A 15651-nucleotide genomic window follows, 5' to 3' on the forward strand; every position below is an offset into this window, starting at 1 on the left:
GGTGCTAGTTGTTACTTTTAAAACCCTCCATGGTATTGGACCTGGCTACCTGAGAGACCGCCTCCTGCCATTCACCTCCTAACGACCAATAAGATCACACAGGTTGGGCCTCCTCTGGGTGCCATTGACCGGACAATGCCAGCTGGCGACTCCCCGAGGGAGGGCCTTCTCTGTAGCTGCACTGGCCTTGTGGAACGAGCTACCCGCAGAGATACAGACCCTCACCACTCTCCCGGCCCTCCTGGCTGTTCCGGCAGGCCTGGGGCTGTTGATTAATTTCCAGCCCCACCTGATGGAATGGATGTTGCATTAATTTTAATATTGTATCTTTTATATATTTTAAATGTTTTTACTTTATTGTGAACCGCCCAGAGTCCCTAGGGAGTGGGCGGCATACAAATCTTATTAAAGTCAAAGTCAAAGGAATAGATGAAAAAATCTCTTAGTTCATACTAGGGTTTCTAGGACCAAGTCTGGGTAGGGCCTAGAATTAATGTGCCTGGCTTTTGAGGTTGACTCTTAATATAAGGCCCTCTTTATAATTCTCTTCCCTGTCAGAGAAAATAATCTATCATCATATAATATTGGTAGAGATTGGCATTCAACATAGAGATATAGTCATCTATAAGCTATTTTATCCTTCATGACATATCATGTCTCATAGATTTGCAATTTATCTCCATGTCAGCAGGACTCCAGGATATAAGTTAACTTATGCTACTGTTTTCCCCTTAATGGAAGTACTTGAAAGGTGTGGGAAGTGGGCAAATGAGAGGACTAATAAAGAGAAGAGTCAAGGAATAACACAGATCCATAAATACTGAATGGACTGAAAATTGGGAGGATGCTTAGCTTCTATTCCACAGGATTACTTTGACACATAATGGTGAATGGATCGAGGAATCTGGCTATGCTTTTCCTGAGATGACTTTAAAGAAGTAAATGTTGGCTAGACTGCCATTTACAGGCAGCCGAGGATGCTGATTTCTTGAACTATTTCTTTAAATTGTCCTTTCAATATGCCCAATACCGTTGGTGTTCCTATAAAAACTGCCTGTCTTTTGTGAGCATATTTAGAAATGGCTCCATAGTTAGAAAATATGGTGAGTAAAATCAGCAATAAAAAAAGGGCAAGGATGGTGGGGTTCGCTGTTGGTACTCCACAGATAACAAAGCTGGTACTGCATTTAGCTTTTAACACTCCTCCTTCCTCCAGTCTTCCTCCTCACCTGAGGAAAACACCTGATGAAATAAAGTACTTTTAAAAGATGCTTTAGTAATTACGTAAGTTGCATAATAATCTTTAGATATTATTTCTTTGATTTTATTTTAACTATTCAAATGACCAGAACAAAATATTTCAGCTAATTTTATCTTGTGTTTCTTGCTGAAAAGGTAAAATTGCAAAATTAGGTACTTGCAAAGAAAAAACCATACACATAGCCTCATAAGCCACACAATTCTTCATAAAATCTTTTTAAAAGGGCATGAACTCTTTTCAGAAACATTAAAAAGTATGTGCTTGTCAAATTGTCCTGTTAAGTCAAATCTAACCTACAGCTTATCTTTCCTTAGGCTGATAATGTTCTAGTTGATATGGCATGTCCCTAAAGGTTTGTCAAACAGGGAGGGACATGTTAGAAATGCACTAGCCTTTCTTAGGCAAAATATATGTTTACTGAACACTATTAGCTAATTCAGGCATAGAAATTGGTAGTAAATGGAACTCAGTATAATCCAGAACGTCAGGAAACTACATTAGAAAACAAAGGTCACATTGCCAAACAAAATCTCATTATTGCTGCCACTGTAAGAAGTCTATACCTCTATTCCATCAGAGATCAAAATTCAAAAAGCAAAATTCACAAATAGCAGTGTGATAGATTTAAGTAGATTTTTTAAAAGGTAGGTTGCTTTATTGTTCTGCTTTAGCACATGCTATCTTAAAATCAAAATGACATGTGGTAGATGATATTTCAATATTTCAACAACATTTCATGGAAACATGAAGCAGACACTGAAAATGGGATTTTCAAGGATCTAGGAATGACATAGCACAGTATAAATTTATTAAGTACAAACCCAGATTTCAACATAATTATCATGAAAAGAAAAAATAGTCTACAATGTAAAATGCCATTTACATTGCATCTTACTTTCTTGTGTCAACATGTTATTTGCCATAGCATGTGAAATTTGAGGTTGCTATTCATAAGCCATGTTAGAATTGAACAAATAATATTCTGAATCTTTGACCAAACTTCATTTGTAGAATGAGTGAATGTGCTTATACAGTTACACATGGATTTGCAGAATTAAACTTGAACTCTTGAACATTTGTGTTTCCCTATGATTCTTTCTCTCAAGACTTACAAATCATAATTTATTGTCTGTATTAAAGTTATTGTTTATCTTAATATCCCATATTAATTCTAAGGGAGCTGTTTGATAAAACATTGTAAGAAAAACTGACTATGGGAAGTTGCTCTATAGTTGAGTAATGAAAAAAATAATTGGTCTATTCATTTTGATGTATTGAAAAAGGAAAAAACAGAATAAAAGTTATTTTTATTCTGTCAGTCTGCCTATTTATACATCTACACTCTACCTTTCTTCAAGACAGCAAGTATAAAATAGCATATTAATAATAACTAGTTTGTATAGTGGTTAAAAGACACTGGGCTAGAAATCAAGCAATTGTGAGTGATAGTCCTACCTCAGGCTTGAAACCAACTGGGTGACCTTGGATTATTCATTCTGTCAACCCTCAGAGAAAGCCAAACCATTTCCAAAAATCTTACTCAAAAAGATTAGTCCAGGGAGTTGTCAGGAGTACAGATTGATGTAAAAAATAAAGAGTTAATAGTTGCCATGCTTTATACAATTCTTTTTCAAATTGTCCATTTTGTTATGTTTATTAAACATATATGTCTGTATCATTGCAATCAACAATATTTTTTATTGCTTGCAAATACAAAGTGGCAAAATGTCAGGACTAGCTTTTATAAAATTTGAAATGCAGAAAATATGATTTGAGAATTACAATTAAAAACTTGCTTTGATTATTTACAATAATCAAATCACAGATTCAGATCACAGCATTAGTGTGGAAGGATGGAAATATCACTTCCTTTTTTTCAAGGTTTTACACCATGGGCTGTGCATTTCCCTGAGATGTTTTCCCTTTTGTAGCATGCAGTAATACTTTAATATGAAATTTCTATTTTCTGTACTCCCAGGTGTTTCAGAGAAGGATGAATGGTAATTATTTTGCAATGTCTCCATGATATAAGAAAATTATAGGCAATAAATTATGGAAAATGTAGAGATAACCAAAATACCATCTTTGATGTCTTACAGTTTTCTACATTTTGTTCTCCAAATCTATAAACTACTGCAATATATATTTTCCCTTTTATTATTGGTATTTTATTTTATTTTAGTACGTCAAAATTCATTAGCATTAAACATGCATTGGAATGAGCATGAACTAGATATGAAGCATGGAAATAGAATCACCCAAAATCCATTTCTATTTTTAATGCCATTTTTAAATTAATGACTCACAGATGCCAATTGTGTATACTGTTATTGTATTTGCTGTCTGCTCTTTTTTTCATTTTACTGTGCATAATATAAACATGACTCAAAGTTTGGATTTTTTTTAAAGGCAGAATATTGCATAGTTATATGCATACAGGTAGTTATTGACTTACAACTATTTGTTTAATCACTGTTAGAAGTTACAAAAGCACCAAAAATATAATTTATAATCAGTTTTCACACTTATGACCTTTGCAGCATCCCTATAGTCATGTGATCAAACCTCAGGTGTTTGGCAACCAGCATATCTTACAATGGTTGTAGAATTTCAAGATCCCAGGGTTTTTATCTGCAACTTTCTTAGGAAGCTCCTGGCAAGCAAAGTCAATAGTGGAAGCCAGTTCTGCTTAACAAACACATGATTCACTTAACAAGTGATTTGCTTAAAAATGGTTTAAACTTTACAACCTTGTAAAAAAAAGATTTTAAAATGGGACATGACTTACTTAATTACTCTCTTGCTTAGCAATGGAAATTTTGAGCTCAATTGTAGTTGTAAGTTGAGCACTACCTGTATCTCAGAATGTATAAAGCTTAAACTTATCCTTGAAAATTTAAGGCTCAACATTTGTAATGATTCTGGGTTTTTTTTTCTTCTCAATATAAACTTGTTTGTTATCCAGACAGTAGGAAAAAAACATAAGGGGAGTATTTATAAACTCTTAAAAGTCAAAATAATGTCAAAACTGCATATGTTAACTATAAAAATTATATTTACATAGTTAATTGTGCTTCTTAATTAAACTCAAGTAGAAGAAAGCAGACAATGGGTATTCATGAAATGAATGTAAGAGCTGTCCAAGTTATTATTATTTTTTCACAATATGAAAACAGCTATAGGGAACATATGTGTTTTGCAATTACACAGCTTTGTTTTATTTCTGTGCCTCTTTCCTAACAGGACCCATCTGGTAAGATATGGAACAACCAGTTAAGAAGATAATACTATTGATGAATATTCATAAACAAGTCTCAACTGACTTCAGCAGACTTAACTTCCAGCTATGTGTGCACAAAATTTCAGTTTAATGTAATAAATGCAATGATTTCAGTAACATTTCATCCTAAAAATATGAATACTATTGCAGCTTAGGTTTCCACATACTTAAGACATTCCACATCCTTAAGACATTATGTTTCTACGTCTCTGTTTGCCTTTTATAATATTTATGCTACAGTATAAATTCTTTGTGTTGCAGTCAGAAAATCATAAAAACTTTGTCAGTTCCTCAGAACTACACTAATATCTGTGGTCAAACAACCCTTCAGAATTTCAATAGACACCAGCACTGTAATAAGGGGCAATTAGCAGAATAATGTTTCTAAGTGCTGATTTTCTTGATATACAGTCCTTATTTAGAAACTGCCACAAAAATTAACTTTGCAACTGGTCCTTGGATTTAAACCACCGCAGGTCTGTAATGCAAAGCAAAGTAAAATGATGACATTTCACTTAGCAACTGCTTTACTCAATGTCCAGGTTGTCAGTCCCAATTGTAGTCACTAAATTAGGGTTACTTGTTACAGGGTAAATAAATGGAAATTTATTCCATTTGTTAGAAGTACAGTATATACCTACATAAGGAAAATTTCTATAATCTGAGTTCTATTTCAAAATGTAAGTAGAATATATCTTTATGATATGTCTGTAGCATTTTCCTTTGAAAACAACGTTAACACCTGTGTGCTTTGGGAGGGAAAAGGAAGATCATGCAATTCCTCGATGTATGAGGAACAAGTTCTAATTCATTCTATCTTCCCCATATTCAGAAGGCATGACTATATTATAAATCAAGATTTATTCTTTCATTGAGGAGTTTAACATGTGGTTTTTGCTATATTATTCTATTCTATCTGTGGAATATTTTGGGGAGAATCATCTGGCACACATTTAATGGTCTTCTGGGGCATTAAGTAGAGGATTTTTTTAAAAAAAAAAAAACTCCTAGCACTTCAGCAACTCTTTTAGTGCTCTTTAAGTTTTATCTGTTGTTCCTGGTGCATTTGCTACTATGTTATCATTCCAGTTAGTGATTCCGATCTAGTGTTTTGTCATCCTTAAGTTTTATAGACTTAATTAAACCAAAGAAATGCAGCTACTGGGCAGTTTAAGAATATAATAAACAAATAGAGTGATTCATGGGAAAGCTCAGCTATTTAGTATGCTTGTTAAAAATGATTCAACATTATTAATTTCCACACTGCTATGATACTGAGAAATTTATCAGTTTAGTTTATGTCACTATAAATAATTTAAATACTTCTTTTGAGTTTTTATTTAGAACTCATGGAAAAAGTAGATAAATATTAATTTATAATTAATTACTTCAAAATAATAGATATGATGTGTTATTTCATTAGTTATAATTAATCCAATAACTAATTTGACAGAAACGAATTATAAGAAAATTACTCTTAAAGAGAACATTTGTAGCTCAGGATTGAAATAAGAAGTCACTGGTGATCTCTGAGCTTGGTTGGGTTTTTTTTTTTTTTTTGCAGATGTTTCATTATCCAAACTGGATAACATCATCAGAGACTAATTGCAGATTTATTGTGTGTACTTGCAATGTGTTGTGTCTATGTGTGTACACATTTGTATGAAGATATTCTTTGGCTTGCCAATAATTAACTGGAAGTATGCAACATGGAACTAAAACTTAACTATAGTACTTACAGCATTAAAGTTGGGGAAGAGATTGACAGCTGCAGCAGTGTCCAGTGGGAATGGAAGAAAGGGTTTGAGATCCAATGATGGTGGCAAGGAGGGGATTGAAGATCGTACCAGGGTTGGAAGAACAGGGCTCTGGCATGTACCTCCTATATAAGGAAAAAGAAAAGAATAAATGAAATCATATATAATGGTTTCTCAATTTAGTTACATTCTCAGTTGGACAGCAGGTATTAAAACCAAATCAGTAAATAATCTTTTTTTTATCATTCCCATTTTTTTAGGAAGCCTAGCTGGAAACAGTTGTTTTTTTTCCACTAGCTTTTCAACTGTTGTGTTGATTTCCAGATTGCTCCAAGTACATTGCCAGTGTAAACCCTTGTCTCTCGTAATATCAGCCAATATTTTTTTAAGAATAATAATTCTTTTGAGATTCTGTTTACTGAAAATATTACTTGGACAAACTAAGGACCTTTGTCAATTAAATTTATTTAGTCCAGCCACATTGATGTCAGGATTATTTAAGGAGTATCAAATTGATATTGATAACAATCTGAGAAATATTTTCCTAGTTCCTTCTTTTGTCTTCTTGTTCTGGCTCTTTAAGGAATGATCCATGATAATATTGCCTTGTTTTCTAATGATTTGTTCTATTTCATGAGTATGCCTACAGCATAGAATAAGATACAACACATCCAAAACAGCACTTACATTACATAATTAAATGTTTTATGAATGACAAATTACATGATTAGGTTTGCAAGGAAATTTAGAGCTTTAACCTAAGCTAAGGAGCAAAACCTGAAATACTTTTTCATAAGTCCGATGCAATCTTTAAGAAAACAGTCCAAATATACACCTGTCTTCTTAAAATATTAACAGCACTTTGGACCATTTTAAGCAATGCTGCGTAACATCTCGCTCATAATCTTTGCTTCACTTTTGATTCCATGAAGCTGAGGAAGCCCTTTGAGGGATATAAACCTTTAGATTTACAGGGACATTTTGCCATGCTCCCTTATTGTGGTATAGTACTCTTTTTAAGCACTTATTTAGGATATAGTTGTCAGCACTAATGGCTGACAACTAGAATTAAATTATTGAATTAGAGATTGGCAGTTAGGAGGAAGGTGAACAACTCATCCTTCTCAGAAGAAAAAAGAAGTCAGAAACATTTGCCTTTTTAAAAAAGAAGAAAGGACTTATGCAGCTCTACCATTGCAACAAATAAACCTACATTGATGCCTGTAATTTTCTTCTTTCCAAATTACTGTTTAAAATTGTGGTTTTGCCAATTTATTTCAAACAGTCTCTGGCAAGTATCCTAAAGCATGCCCGCAGGCAAAAGTAATATGAAAATTAGCCATGAAGTATGATTTTATTGATCAAAGACAGCCTATTATAATATGAATGGGAAAAAGGATAGAAATACGTTTTCAATTTACTCCATATAATTAAAAACCATTTCTGTTTGCACACTTAAAGATTTTCTTTTTACTCTTAATAAATTAATTCATGCATTTATCCATAGCATTTGTATGGGGGCTTTATAATTAACTTCTGTGACTGATTTCAGTGAATAACCTAGTAAAAGACACTGTTATGAAAGCAGGCATTACAATATGAAATGAAGCATTCTCTAAAATTCTGGACAGAATTTTCAAATCATTTAGAAAATATATTGTTATATTAATCTTTGCTTTCCTGATAACAGTAGGAAAGACATATTGAAATGAAACCATACTTGGATTTTCATAAGCATATTTCTCTTTGACATGGATCACCATTTGTTCCTAACTCCTTATGACAGGTTGTAACATATTCAATAGTCTGAAAACCTAGAGGTATTAGTTTAAAATGGTTCTCTATTTTGGTACAACTCTAGATCTATATCGTAGGTATTATTTTTTTAAAAAAATCAGGAAATTCTTAAACTTTAACTGTATTCTTTTAATCTGACAGACAGAAGCAGACTGTAACAACCAGGTGTCAGGAGTTAAGAAAAAAAAGCAAAGAAATGACATACACATAGTTCACCATATTTCAGAGTACAGTTAGTGAGGATTTAATAGATAGTCATTTTCACTGTGGCAAATAATCATTTATTAATAATATCTTTATATTTCACATATATATAACAAATTTTTCTTTCATTAGCAAATCTGGCAGCGGAGATACCTTGAATCTAAATTGAATCAATTGCACAATACAGTCTTTGATTAACAATCCAAATTAGGAGCAACAACTTTATTGTTAAGTGACATGGTAGTTAAATGAAGCATCACAGGACTGCAGTGTGCTTATGACTTCACTTTTGCTGTGGTTAAGTCAGGCATCATATGATTATAACTTATGATTTATTCCTGGCTTCTCCGTTGACTCTGGAAACTAGCTGTGATTTATTCCTGGCTTCTCCGTTGACTCTGGAAACTAGCTGTGAAGCATGCAAATGGTGATCATGTAACTGTGTGATGGTTGTAAAGACCCACCAGTTGAATGGTGATCATGTGATCACAAGGATATTACTACAGTTATAAGCACAAGAATTGGTTGTAAAGTTAGTTTTTCAGCATTGTCATAATATCAAAAAGTTGCTAAAGGGAAGACAGCTTTTAAGCAAGTATATCTGTATGAAAATGCTGTGAGAAAATATCTCAACTGAGGCTCCATTTCAGCTTTTAAGTGAATTCATGATATAGTACACTAAATTGTCCATTCTTCAAATCAGTTGACAGCCCTTTCTTACTATCTTTTTAGTTATTTTCTAAAATGCCTGACAAAATTTTAGTGATAAGGAAATGTCTGTCTAATAAATCAAGCAGATTAATTTATAGCTCATATTTATTTCACATTGTATAGTGACTTCCTTGGAATCTCTTGGTGATTTACAACACTTGTGAAAGTGGAAATTGAATCCGACCTTTAGAAAAGAGCTATTATGGAAAGAGAGACAATAAAAGAATAATACATGGAGTCAATGTTCATCTTAAGAGAACCAGACAGTCATTCGTCAGCTGGTTAAATATCAGCTAAATTGACCTGAGGGAATCAGGTGCATTTAAGACACTGCAATGAGTGCTGAGAATGTTGGCCACATAGACCAAGTATTTGATAAATCCAGTGCTCAAGTACAATAACTGAATATAAACATAATAAAAATAAGAACCAGACAGTTACAAAGCAGAATGCTGTTTTTCATAGATTAAGTCAGTTAGCCAATCAAATTCTTCTGCCTGATACTCATTTCCATTTGACGGATTTCTACAATGCTCTAAACAATAAGCATTCTATAGTCTCTGAACACAGACTATCTTTACTATCTTTTGTTTTTTCCTTGCTTTCTCCCAAGGGTTTTTCTCCCACAAACTGCAGGTTCCCTCAAAACAAATGCTCTCTTCTTCTGAAGAAGGGGCCCATTTTTGCAACATAGGCACTGGTATTCATGAATTAGAATGGGCAGATTAGTGCCTATAGGTGCCATGATTTCTGCAAAAGTCTTAAACAGCAGGAATACTTCACTAGTTCATGTGCTAGTCATTCCCGATTCTCAGGGTTGGTGTCATCTCCGTTTCAAAGTCAAAGAGCCAGCATTGTCCAAAGACGTCTCCATGATCATGTGTGTGACATGGCTAAACCGGTGGTGGGTTCCTACAAGTTTGGACTGGTTCAACCGAACCGGTAGTGGTCTGGCAGCCTGGATCACTGGAACCGGCAGTGACCCAGGCCTTCCATACCCCAAACCAGTTCTCCAGTTCTTGTTTTTTAGTTCTGCACATGCATAGAGCAATTTTCATTGCACAAATTTAATTTTTAATTTTTAATGTGTGCATGCATAGCTGTATTTGTGGGCAAATATGTATGTATGTGAAGCGAACTGGCAGTAATGCCAGCAGCAACCACCCTTGGACTAAATACTGAAAGCTAACAGAACGCTGTTACCTTCCCACCAAAGGTGGTTCCTATTTTTCTACTTGTATCTTTACATGCTTTCAAACTGCTAGGTTGGCAGAAGCTGGGACAAGTAACAGGAGCTCACTCCATTACGCAGGGATTCAAACCATTGAACTGCTGACCTTTCTGATTGACAAGCTCAGCGTCTTAACCACTGAGCCACCGCATCCCTTTTGATATGCATTACTTTGGTATATATTAATTTCACCTTATTCAGATGTACTTTTCATCAGAATCAGTTGCCAACCGATAATATGAACAGTTGAAAAAAGAATTAGTTGCTTTGCCTAACAATAATTCAGTTTGACAAACACAGATTGGAGTGGCAGAATGTTAGGATTTATGTTCACCAACAATAAATGTTATCCTAAAGATACTCCATGTTGCTCCACATGCCAGAGCAAACAACTATAATGGCAAGCTGCAAGTAAGAACTATATAAGAAATATCTTATGGATAAACATCATAGAAATGTCTTTGCCAAGTAGAAAAGATGTCTTTAAATTGTTAAATAAACTCAATCATTTTGCATATTTTAAATGAAAGTATTTTGTTCTGTTTATATGCTTGTATTCAGTTCTCATAACAATAGTAACCAAAACATCATCTGTTAGGTTTTGTAACATCACAGTCATAATAGAACAGATTTATTCTTCCAGGAGAAAAATTACATTTTCCTATCAGTTCTGAATTGTTTTCAGGCCTGGAAAGTGCAAAAATATTTGATTAAACAATATTTCCTTGATCTTTCAGAACAACTTAGGTTCATTACAGTGTAATAGAGACCTGATAACACTGAAATTCTCCTATAATCCCCAATGATACTTTTATTTTAGCTTTATGCTATATTGGGGAAATAAGGACTATACATTAGGTATAGAAAAGTAAAAGACTAGTGGTGATATGAATTCCTGCCAGCTAATTGTTATAAGATGGCCCTGTGATTGTATGTCATTATCTCAGGTGAAGTCAAGTGTATCATAGGATTTTACTTTTTAATATGAAAGAAGATTAATAATCATAGACATTTCATTTATTAAATTAAATTATTAAAACAAATTTAGATTTTGTCTTGACTGTCTTGTTTGCTTTTTACAATACAGCTTCAGAATTCCATTAAAGTATTCATTTGTATTCAGGACATTTGGATTCTCAAATGGTGTGCATAAAATATTTGCACAGAATAGCTTTGACAATGTGAAACTCATAATGTTATATGTAACATCCCAGTGTCTGTCTGTCTGTCTGTCTGTCTGTCTGTCTGTCTGTCTGTCTATCTATCTATCTATCTATCTATCTATCTATCTATCTATCATCATCATCATCATCATCATCATCATCATCATTATTATTATTATTATTATTATTATACAATTGTATCACAGCGGCCAGTTGTTTCGCCGGATTTGGCATTGGTTACTAGTCGGGCCCCACCCAGGGGCCTAGGATGTTGTAACATATTTTCTTAATATGCGTGCAGATCCAAGCAGTGCGGCTTTTTGCATTTGACTGATGGTGATTTTGTCAATTTTTAACTGTTTTAAATGTAATTCCAGTGCTTTTGGAATAGCACCCAGTGTGCCAATTACCACTGGAATTATCACTGCTGGTTTGTGCCATAGTCGTTGAATCTCGATTTTTAAGTCCTGGTATCTTCCGATTTTTTCATGTTCCTTCTCGGCGACCCTGCTATCACCTGGTATCTTTCAATTTTTCTAGCTGTTGCTGTTATCTGCTGTTTTACAATCTCTACAGCTTCATTGATGTTTCTTGTATCCAATCTATATCTTCTGATTAGCCGATCTATGATTTTTTGTTTTTGAGCCGTTGCTCATGCATGTTCTTTAAGTTACTAGCATCTGCCCTTAATTTTTTTACTTTTTGTTCTAATCGGATTTTCCACTTTGGCTTTGATGCTTTTTCTGTTGTGTGACTAGGTACTTTGATTTTAATGCCTATTCATTAGTGACTATTACAGCTGTGCTGTACATTAACTGGTTTGTTTCCAAGATGGATCCTGATTCAATTGTTGAAAACACTGCATTAACCATTTTCATGATAGGGGCCAAAATTTTCTTAGGCACAGTTTTTAGTGATGGTAAACGTTGCCTTTCCTCATTAAGCAGAAAATGCTCTATGATCTTATCCTTCAATTCTTTTTGTTTTTGAGTTAGTTCATCAGTTGGTTCAGTGATAACTGGTTCTAGTGGTGGTTGTGTTATTTCCTCCCCGAGAGCTTCTTCTGGAAGTTCTACTATAATGTCTTTAGTTGTGTATTGAATATCAGTTATTTCCGCTTGTGATATTGTTTTTTTGGTTTTGCAATTTGCCTGAATTTCCTGAAGTTCAACTTCACTAAACACTTTATTCCGTATAATAAATCGCCTTTGATCTGCTAGTCATTGTTCACTAACATTTGAATCTGTTGTTGTTTCCATAATTCATACATTCGCTTTAAAAAACCTCTTTTTTCTGGCTCTGAGTTGTAGTAACAGGCCATTATAGCACGGTTTTCATCTGCACTATGTTTTGGTCATTTTGTTGGCTGGTAAAATTGTCGACGGATATCCAGGGACCCCAACATCCGCCGCGGCCCTTGTTAACCTGCACGACGACAGATGCCGTATAGAATTTTTATTCGTTTCTTTCACCATATTGTATGGGTTGGCGGGGTTTTTTTATGGGGCCAGGTTGCCAATCTGACCCCAACCCTTCTCCTTTCTCATTCGGGCTTGGGACCGGCAACGGCGGAGTTGTTATTATTATTATTATTATTGGAATATTTTAATCAAAATACTATTTCATATTCACTCAAATATTCATTTTTGTAACATTGTAAGTTTTGAGGTTCGGAATGAGGGACGCGACCACAAGGTGAACAACTAACAGGCTTTTATTCCAGATAAGTATGACAGCGATTCAGTTCGTAACTAGCCCGCCAAACCTTATATACTCGGGCTTCAACCAATCAGCACCAGACTTCCAGCCGGCAACAGCCTCCCTCGCGTCCTATCCAATCCAGACGGAGGAGGCTGTTGCTGGCCAGCACAAAGGTGCTGAAGTACAAGAAACAGTGAGGCCATTTACATGGCTCATACATATTCATTAACTTATGAATACTTAACACCCCTTCCCCCCAGTTCTGCGCATGCTCCGCGGGTGGAGCATGCGTAGTCTTGCAGGTAGGCGGGGCGGTGCCGGACCCGCCCTGATCTACGCAGTTCTCCACTAGTCGTCGGCGGAGGAGGACCTCCTTGTGGTAGCTCCTCCCGGAAGGGGGTGTAGCTCCAAGGCACGCCTTCTTGGGATGGCCCAGAAGGAGGGCTCAACTGTCCCGGTGAGTAGGGCCGAGGTGGCGTGTCCACTGTGATAGTTTTGTGTTTAGAAGGCGTGTCGGGAGGGAGGAACCTTGGCCTCGGTGGGGATTGTTCTGCGGCGGCTTGAGCTGATTGTGGAGGTTCCCGGCAGGGGGCGCTCGGGCAGGTTGGGCCTGGTGTGGCGAAGGCCCGCGGCGTGTTCTCTCCAGATTGAGCTCTCGGTTGTTGACAGGAGAGGCCTGGAGCGGCGAAGGCCTCACGCTGGGGTTCCGGGCAGGCGGTGCCGGCATCGGTTGGGCCTGGGTTGCCGGCTGGCGGTGGGAGGCGTCTCCTCAATTGATCCAGGTGACACCTCCATTGGGATCCGTCCGCCAGTCCGATTCTAAAAGAACACGGGCCGGTCAGGGCAGTCACAGTGGCTGGCACCCATCTCGTAGGCCCCGAAAATGCCCGGGCCCATACCGCGTCCCCTAATTTAAATGAACGGGAAGGGATAACCCCCAGGTTGCTCGGCTGATCCCCTGAATACAACGGATGTAGCCAGTCCAGGGGAGTCCGCAGGCGCCTGCCCATCAAGAGCTCCGCGGGGCTTCGGTTGGTCGTTGGGCAGGGAGTGGAATGTTGGCTTAGCAGGTAAGCCGCCACTTTCTCCTGCCAGTCGCCCCAGTCCATGCGGCCCAGTGCCTCCTTTGCTGAGCGGACCGCCCGCTCCGCCCGGCCATTGCTGGCCGGGTGGTACGGGGCTATGGGCGCATGTCGAATCCCTTGCATGGCCAGGAACTCCTGGAACGTGGTGGACATAAATTGGGGCCCATTATCAGAAACAATCAGGTCCGGCAACCCATGGGTCGCGAACAGCCTTCTCAAGGCCCGGACCGTACTCTCAGCTGTGGTGGAGCCCATGAGGACCAGCTCCACCCAGCGGGAGTAAGCGTCCACCACTACCAAGAAGTTCTGGCCGTGAAAGGGACCGGCAAAATCTAGGTGGAGGCGCGACCATGGGCCTCTCGGAGCCTCCCACTCACGAGCCGGCCCGGCTGGGGGATTGGGCCTGGATTGCTGACAGGTGTGGCAGCGGCCAACATAGGCCGCTATCTCTGAGTCCAGTAAGGGCCACCAAACATAGCTACGGGCTAATGCCTTCATTCGTGCTATGCCCGGATGATCCCTATGGAGCAGGGACAGGACTTGTGGCCGCAGCGCGGTGGGGATCACCACTCGATCCCCCCAAATAAGGCACCCCCCGTGGAGGGAGAGCTCCGCCTGCCGGGTTTTAAAGGGCTTGAAGCCCTCTGCCACTTTGTCCATTGGCCATCCCCTCGCGACCCAGGAAGCGACCTGGGAGAGGATCGGATCGGCCTTGGTGCAGGCCGCGACATCCGCGGCCGAAATCGGGAAACCGGAAGACGCGATAGACAGGACTGAGAGACAGGGCACTAGGGCGGTGTCGGTCTCCGGTAACGGGCAGCGGCTTAAGGCATCGGCATGCCCCAGCTGCTTGCCTGGACGGTACTGTAGCGTATAAGAATACGCTGCCAGGAACTCCGTCCATCTAGTCATTCGGGAGGAGAGGATGGGGGGGGTCGGCTTGTCACCTGCCAGAAGCCCAAGGAGTGGCTTGTGGTCAGTGACAAGGGTGAAAGGCCGACCATAGAGGTAGTCGTGGAACCTCTTAATCCCGGACACTGCAGCCAGAGCCTCCTTGTCTATCTGGCTGTAATTACGCTCCGCCGAGGAGAGTGTCCGGGAGTAATAGGCCACAGGGGCCTCTAAGCCATTTGGGAGGACATGGCTTAGAACGGCCCCGACTCCATAGGGGGAGGCGTCACAAGCTAACGTCAGTGGCATCCTGTCATTGTACTGGACCAGGACTGCCGCTGACGTCAGAGCTTCTTTGACAGCCGCGAACGCATGCGCTTCGTGGCTCCCCCAGCGCCAGGCCGCAGATCGGTCGAGCAACCGATGCAGCGGCTCGGCTAGTGACGCCTTGTGCGGAATAAAAGGGGCGTAAAAGTTCAGGAGCCCTAGGAACGCCTGCAGCTCCGCCTTGGAGGTGGGTGCAGGGGCGTTCCTAATGGCAGCGACCTTAGCCGGTGTGGGGTGGATGCC

General features: G+C 38.4%; 1 protein-coding gene across 2 annotated transcripts in view; it reads right to left on the reverse strand.

Moving 5' to 3' along the window:
* Positions 1-15651, reverse strand: part of ZNF385D (zinc finger protein 385D) — a 300858-nt gene that overhangs the window by 126884 nt on the left and 158323 nt on the right. For both annotated transcript variants that reach the window (XM_087712854.1, XM_014051913.2), the window contains exon 2: positions 6281-6423. In XM_087712854.1, the coding sequence (XP_087568980.1) occupies positions 6281-6423 (143 nt within the window). The remainder of the gene's footprint in view (positions 1-6280; positions 6424-15651) is intronic.

Source organism: Thamnophis sirtalis, unplaced genomic scaffold (assembly GCF_051295495.1).
Source record: "Thamnophis sirtalis isolate CommonGarterSnake01/CBP01778 unplaced genomic scaffold, rThaSir2_p1.2 scaffold_4, whole genome shotgun sequence".
Classification (NCBI taxonomy): Eukaryota; Metazoa; Chordata; class Lepidosauria; order Squamata; family Natricidae; genus Thamnophis; species Thamnophis sirtalis.